The sequence below is a fragment of the Pinus tabuliformis genome, chromosome 5_2, assembly GCF_031772625.1.
Source record: "Pinus tabuliformis cultivar Carrire ecotype Pingquan chromosome 5_2, CPIR1, whole genome shotgun sequence".
NCBI classification, from domain to species: Eukaryota; Viridiplantae; Streptophyta; class Pinopsida; order Pinales; family Pinaceae; genus Pinus; species Pinus tabuliformis.
Genome location: NC_142306.1, coordinates 512905717 through 512912731, shown reverse-complemented (window position 1 = coordinate 512912731; position 7015 = coordinate 512905717). Strand labels below are relative to the sequence as shown.

At 33.7% G+C, this 7015-nt stretch overlaps 1 protein-coding gene across 1 annotated transcript; it reads right to left on the bottom strand.

Annotated features, from left to right (window-relative positions):
* Positions 1–4657: 4657 nt before the first annotated feature.
* Positions 4658–6354, bottom strand: LOC149159934 (uncharacterized). The gene is made up of 3 exons (XM_089433578.1): positions 5343–6354; positions 5010–5119; positions 4658–4884 (listed from the first exon to the last, which is right to left on the bottom strand). Exons 1-3 carry the CDS (start codon positions 6254–6256, stop codon positions 4784–4786), a joined length of 1125 nt encoding a protein of 374 aa, XP_089289704.1. The 5' UTR covers positions 6257–6354; the 3' UTR covers positions 4658–4783.
* Positions 6355–7015: the final 661 nt, after the last annotated feature.

The window sequence follows — 7015 nt, the reverse complement described above, 5'->3', positions numbered from 1 at the left end:
CTGACAATCAGTTTAAGAAAGAGACAAACCCTTAAAACATGGAAAAAACTCATGTATTTTATGAGTGAATTATGAAAGGGTCGAATATTTGCCATAGTTAATGGCTTGACTCAAGGATGGCAACCTTCGTGACAATACGTTCAAGGGTGAGACAATAAAGTCGTGCTATTCATGAAAACTGTCCTTTACTATAAAATGCAAATTCGAGATGACATTTTAAGAAAAATTCATCCATGGCCAGAAACCTACATCTGATTGTCATGAATTTGTAAACACGATATTTTCAAAGGGTGAAAACGTGATTGGGTGAAAACGTGAGTTGTTTGATTTTTTTGTGTGTGGTTTAAAAAAAATGAGGTAAAATTTTTATTTGTGTTATTTAAATTAGTTTTCAGTTGTATATATAAATTTAGCATCTTCAAAAATTCTAGGGCACTGAGATTGTGCAAGGTTATCCATCAAACTTCTTTGCTTGGCCACTGTGTTTCTCACAGTGTTCGCTGTAAAGTGAGATTTCTCCTTTGCATATGGTGTTTAACTTACAACAGGGATGGTTTTTTATTTTGTTAGTTTTATAGACGGTATGAAGATACATCAACAAAATTTGTACAATCTGTTTCATATTTCTGTTCCCTTCTTGCACTGTTTTTTAGGAGGCAATGTCTCATGGAGACTTTTTTATAGCACTCATTATTGTTAATATCTTTATATTCTGGCATAGGGTTGCCAGACAATATGTAATTTTCTGTAAATCTCATCTGATATTAATACAATTACAGTTTTTTTCGTCCTGAAAAAATTACCCATCAAACTTGTAATTTCAATAAATTCTTACCATATTTTAAAGAAATTAAATCAAAAAAATCCAAAAAAAAATCTCTCAAAACATCTCACCACTAATAATACTAATCCATTTTTTCCTTCGAATATTCCATCAACAATATTTGACTTAGAAATAAGGATAAGAGAAGTGCAATTTAAATATTGCGACGCTGAAATCCACATCAAAAAGTATTTTATATATAGTGTGGCCATCTCGGATGTTCTATCAGAGTAGTTGGAACGTGAGTTAAAGAAACAAGGCAGTGATTAGATACATTGCCACCTACCCAAACACAAACAGTGGGTCTTCACTGTGTATCTGTATCGCTGGGGCAATTGGACGGCGACTATGATAAGTCATGCAGGTTTTGGAGTAAAATAATGTTTAGGTTAAATTGTGATTTTTTATTATTTAAAATGTATATTTTAATAATATTTATTATTATGAATGGTAAATATAAATTTGTTATTATAAAAAACTTTATTTTTTATCCAAACTGACAAATTTCTATATAAGCCACTGCATAGTTATACACAAATTCTTCACTGTGTATTGCTTTTTTCACTGAATTTTGTATTCCTCATTGTGCATGGAAACCTCTTTCACTGTGATTCTTCACAGTAAGTTTGTGAAACTATACTGTGCAGGGATGGCGCCTTGTTTCACAGCAGACTGCTTCTGGAAATGTAAGGCAGGGTGATGTATTGCTCATCGTCATTTCAAATCAAATGGACAGTTTTATTTTTATATAATTGCTTGCCTCAAGTTCCAACTGCCACCGAATTTTGGGATCCCACGCCCTGGAGAATATTAGCTACAGTCTGGACCGCAGATTATAGAACTGGTTTTTCCAAAAATAACGTGGTGCCCAAATAAGGGACTGTTGAAGGAGTTTAACTGCCAACCTAACGCTGGCTACGTACAGATCGGCCCCACCGAATGTACCATTTTTACCTAGTATAGATATGGATTATTGCTGGGCTCACGTTCAAATTCAAAATGCCACCAAACATCCGTGTGCAAGTCTGGAGTTGTCACAAAGGGGATGGTTGAGAATCTGGTTTTGTTTTCTTGTTTGGAATTTTGTTAGTTGTAGTAGACTGCTTAGTTGGGATTTGGTATACAATGGTACACTGTCATTGTGCAGATCACTGTTGTGTATTGAACTACAGGGTGTAAAGAGTGTTATGAACTTGAGATGTAAATGTTGAGAGGAAGACTGAGATGAGAGATGGTTAATTGAACAGGGAAAAAAGTTATTGTGGAAGTTAAAGACTAGGGAGCAGCAAAAGCATTTCTACTGGGAAGAAATTATGAGGTATTTGATTGGTAGTTTATTTGTAGGTTGTTTATTTGTAGAGTGGTCATTTTTCTTTAGATTGATTGTATGATAAGGTAAAATAAAATAAAATGATATTCTAACATCTATTAGATTAAAAATTGTCTATAGTCTATGAGACTACCAGTACTTGGATTAAAATAATTAATTAGTAACATTCTCTATTTTTTTTGGTAAAAGCTTCATTCAAATTTTATATTAGCGAGATTAAAATCAGGTAGCTACATCTTTTCTAAGATAGCATCATTATTTCGATCTCAAAAATAATCCACTTTTGAATACTACAACAATCAATCAAATTACCATCTTATATATAATTATTTCTATCTTAAAAATAGTAATTTTAATAATTTTAAAATAAAAAATGTTATGATTAATATTTTGATGTTAAGAGTTTTTTTTAAATTGATTTTTTGGTAAACATTTCATCCCTCTTAAAAACAAAAAACTAAAAATTATTGACCAAGATTATATAATCATTTCTATATCAAAAATACTCCAAACTATTTAATACAACAATCAATCAAATTACTATAATCATTTCTATGTCAAAAATACTTCAATCAATCAAATTACAATAAATTCTATAAATGAAAAATATGATTATAACAATTTGATATCTAATGAATTTTTATTTAAACATTTAACACTCAAAAATACTCTAAATCTTTAATACAACCATCTATCAAATTACAATAAATTTTATAAATGAAAAATATTGATTTTAGCAATTTGATATTTAAGGAATTTTTATTTAAACATTCAACCATCAATTTTTGTAATTCAAATTTACAGCTTCAAAATTTCAAAAAAAATTAATAATAAAAAATATCTAAATAATAAAAAACAAAGTATATTTAGGATAGAATTATATATTATAAACCCATCTTTATTGTGGTTTTGATTTATTTTAAATGGCATGGTTTATATTGACATGTCTTTTTTAAAAATAACAAAATTCAAGTGTAAATTCTAGAGTAGTATATATACCTCATTATAGACTTGAATTTTAAAATTATTTAAAATAAAAATTCTTTTAAGATGGACAAAAATATACGATAGACTAATTTATGGTAGAAGAATTAAAGAAAACTTAAAATTAAATTATTAGAATAATAATAGAATAGAATTGGCCATCCAGATGTTCAACAAATCACGTATCCTCCCGTACCGTTGTATCTGTGCTTGTGTAGTACGTTATCGCTTGGTCAAGGAAATATTACCAATCCGATTTTGAAAAAAAAAAACCAGAACTTAAAATTAAACAATTTATTAAAATGCGACGAAAGTATATTTCAATATTTTAAACAATAACCATAAATTTATTTATTTCCTGAAAGTTAGTCAAAGATAAATCAGAAACTTAGCAAAGACATTAATAACTTAGCCGAAATCTTGGATGTGTTAATATCTTGGGAGCTTGGACCCAAAGTTGTGAAAGGTAGGAAAAGATAAATCAGAAATTTAACAAAAAAAACATTAATAATTAAGGAGAAAGCTTAAATGTATTAATATATTGGGAAAAGGCTTGGATCTTTAAATTTTAAAGGAAGTTATTTTAGCTATTCCTTTTTCTCTAACAACCAATCAAACCATGGGTAAACCTTCAAGTACTAACTATAAACAAATTCAGACAAATATCTTGAGATATAACAAAATACATACATATATATTCAGATGTAGATTGGTACACTTTCAAATAATAACTATAAACAAATTCAGACAAATATCTTGAGATATAACAAAATACATATATATTAGATTTAGATTTTGGGAAAATATATTTGGAAATTTAAGTTTTGTTTTTAAATAAATATAACATAGATAGATAAATACTATATATTGAATTATTTATTAATTTTAATTATTATAATATAAAAATATATAAATAATAATATATAAATATGGTGTTTTAAATACATAAAAGTAATTTAATTTTAAAATTATTATTAAATTAGATAGTGAATTGATGGCTAGTTTGATAATTAAGTTATATTATTCAAAAACTAAACTAAAATAAATTTATGTTTTGTTTTTGAAAAATAAAATTATTTTGATAAGTTAATTTTTTTTTCATGATGATGAACTTGATGAACTTCAATTTCAATAGGAATTCCAAAAACTAAACTAAAATAAGTTGATGTTTTGTTTTTCAAAAATAAAATTATTTTGATAAGTTAATTTTTTTCTTTTTGATGATGAACTTGATGAACTTCAATCTCAATAGGAATTCCAAACTCATTTATCTCAAAAACAATAATATAAATAACTTAAAAAAAATTACTTTTAATCATGAATCACAAAAACCTCCATTCTAAAGAAATAAAATTCTAACAAAAATTAATTAATAATAATTTGATTTTAAAAAAATTGTTAAATTAAACCTCAAATTAATTTACGCTAAGTCCTTTCTCCTTATTACTAAAATTTATAAAGATATAAATACGCTATTGCCCACACTTAGCTACACCACACAACATATTACACAATTCTGCCAAATAACATGGGAATATTTTTTTATCAATTTCTCAACGAACTTAACTTAGTTTCCCCTGTTACCGAAATATACACCACATAACATATTACACAATTCTGCCAAATAACATGGGAATACTTTTTTATCAATTACTCAACGAACTTAACTTATTTTCCCCTGTTACCGAAATATTTGAGAAGAGAATGCCAATTAAGAGGATGGATCCACAACTGGTCGGCGCCTTAACTGGGAAAAACCAAAAAGCATGAACCCCATTTTTAGAATTCGAATTGTATGTCAGTAGATCCGTTCAAAATTTCCCACCTTTATTAAAACCTGCAAACCCAACATACTAAATCATACAATCAAACCTGGTAACACTGGTCGCTCGCCCGCAAGAAGCCTATTCCTGGACCCAAAGGATTCCATTAAAAGCTCCACTAATTCGGACATAACAAGCGCAAGATCCCGCACCCCCGCCCTGCATTGATGGATTAAAGAAATAAATATCTTAACACCCAAGGTTAGTCTGTAATGCACCAGAAATGTAAGAGAAATTAAGTTCTGGAAGCTGCAGGAGTGTATCGTCTGCACAGCCGCTGAAATTTACAGCAGAAGAGGAAATATTAGAATTAGTTTGACAAGAATTAGAAGTAAGGCATGGCCTCTTCGAATTTGAAAAGGATTTGCAGTCCTGCTCGGACCTCGGTGTGCTGCAAATATTATCGTTGCATTCGGGGTGGCTTTTCTTGTGTGCGACGAGATTACATTTAAAGGCAAATTTCATCCCGCATTTGCATTCAATGGGCTCCCCGCAGAGCTTCTCGTGGTCTCTGAGATCGACTTCGATGTAAAATCTTTTGCCGCATTTCTTGCAGCCGTGCATTTTCTCGCCCTCAGAGTGCTTTCGCCCAAAATGGCGTCTCAGCTCGTAAAGCCCGACAAAAGTTTTCCTGCACACCGGGCACCGCGAGGGAATCTTCTTGTTGTGCCCGGCCGCTCGGGTAACGGCTGCGCCGCCTCCGCCACCGCCGCTCCGCTGCTGCGAATAATTATAATTATTACCCGCCGCGGCAGAACAATGCGTCTTGTGGTGCATTTTCAGCGTCTGGGGATTCTTGAAAGTCTTGTTGCAACCGCCATGGGAGCACTTGAAGGGCCGCCGGTTTTGTATCAGATCGACCGGTACGGTCGCGATGTCATCATCATCTGCATCGCAACGTTGCGAGTTAGAATCTCCGCGGCTGCACTCTCCCAGGATTAGATGTCCGCGATCGCTTATTTTCTTTTCCTCATGCCCGAACCCTTCACTGGCCTGGTTATCAATCTCTATTACAGTCTTGATAGTGGAGACCAAGTTGGGATGCATCGTGGGGGCGTTAATGGCGAGGCCGTTCGAATTCAGAAGCGAGCCAGAGCGGGCTTGGGCCATGGACACGGACGGAACATTTAATTCGCCCAGAACGTTCAAATCCTTATCGCCCCATATGAGCGGATCATTACTAATATACGCAGACTCCATGGGAATTGAAACCGGGACGTCTGCGTTGCTGAAGAACGAATTCCCTTCATTGTTAAAGCCGAGCGTACAGTAATAATAATAAAACGGATCAGCCATTCTTTAAATTTATTCGTCCGTTGGTTCCTGCGCGACTGGAAATATATCAGCAGAGATCAGGCAGCAGGGCGCGGAGCTTACCTCGGGTTAAAGGCGCAGTTAAGTCGAATATCTAACGGGCGCCGAGATTGCTATATTTTCGATGTGTGTGTTTAAGCCGATGGTTTAAATGCGATTTTGCCAGCTGTTGGGTGCAGAGATCGATGTATGTGCTGGCCGGGAATCCGTCGACGGGAAACGGGAAATGACCGCCAGCGGGAGGGAATAACGGGTGGCGGTATTGATGAGAGCACGCGCGCCGCAGAGTTGATTGGCTGCCCTCGGCGGCGCCGTTACCTCCTCTAATAAGTTACGTCATTAATGGCACCTTCTAACGGGTATTTTATCTAACGTTGTAATTATTGAAGTTTGCTAATTAGGCGAGGAAATTAAGGGCACGGGAAATTTGTGTGCATGGGTTAGGTGGAAGGACGAGGGTATCGTTCAAGAGGCCAGTCAGGGAGGATGTGGGATAGGTTAGGGTGTTTATAGTGGTTGAACGAAGTAGTCAAACATGTAAGGGAGAGGATCAATACCTCTAATATCCAATCAAGTTATGGTAGAAGGTGGTGCAAGGGTAGGGTAGGGTATAGTATAAGGTGATGAAAGGGTAGGGTAGGGTATGGTATAAATGTCAAGAGTAAGTATATAATTGCAATGTTAGTAGGAAGGTAAGGATGGGTATGTAACTAGAGGCCAGTCAGGGAGGATGTGGGGATA

What these genes read in the sequence shown, in the direction of transcription:
- LOC149159934 (XM_089433578.1), bottom strand. Translation starts at nt 6,256, where the DNA reads ATGGCTGATCCGTTTTATTATTATTACTGTACGCTCGGCTTTAACAAT. An exon ending in AATATTTGCAGCACACCGAG is followed by an intron (nt 5,120 to 5,342) that starts GTCCGAGCAGGA and finishes CCATCAATGCAG; the next exon opens with GGCGGGGGTGCGGGATCTTG. An exon ending in CGAGCGACCAGTGTTACCAG is followed by an intron (nt 4,885 to 5,009) that starts GTTTGATTGTAT and finishes GGTTTTTCCCAG; the next exon opens with TTAAGGCGCCGACCAGTTGT.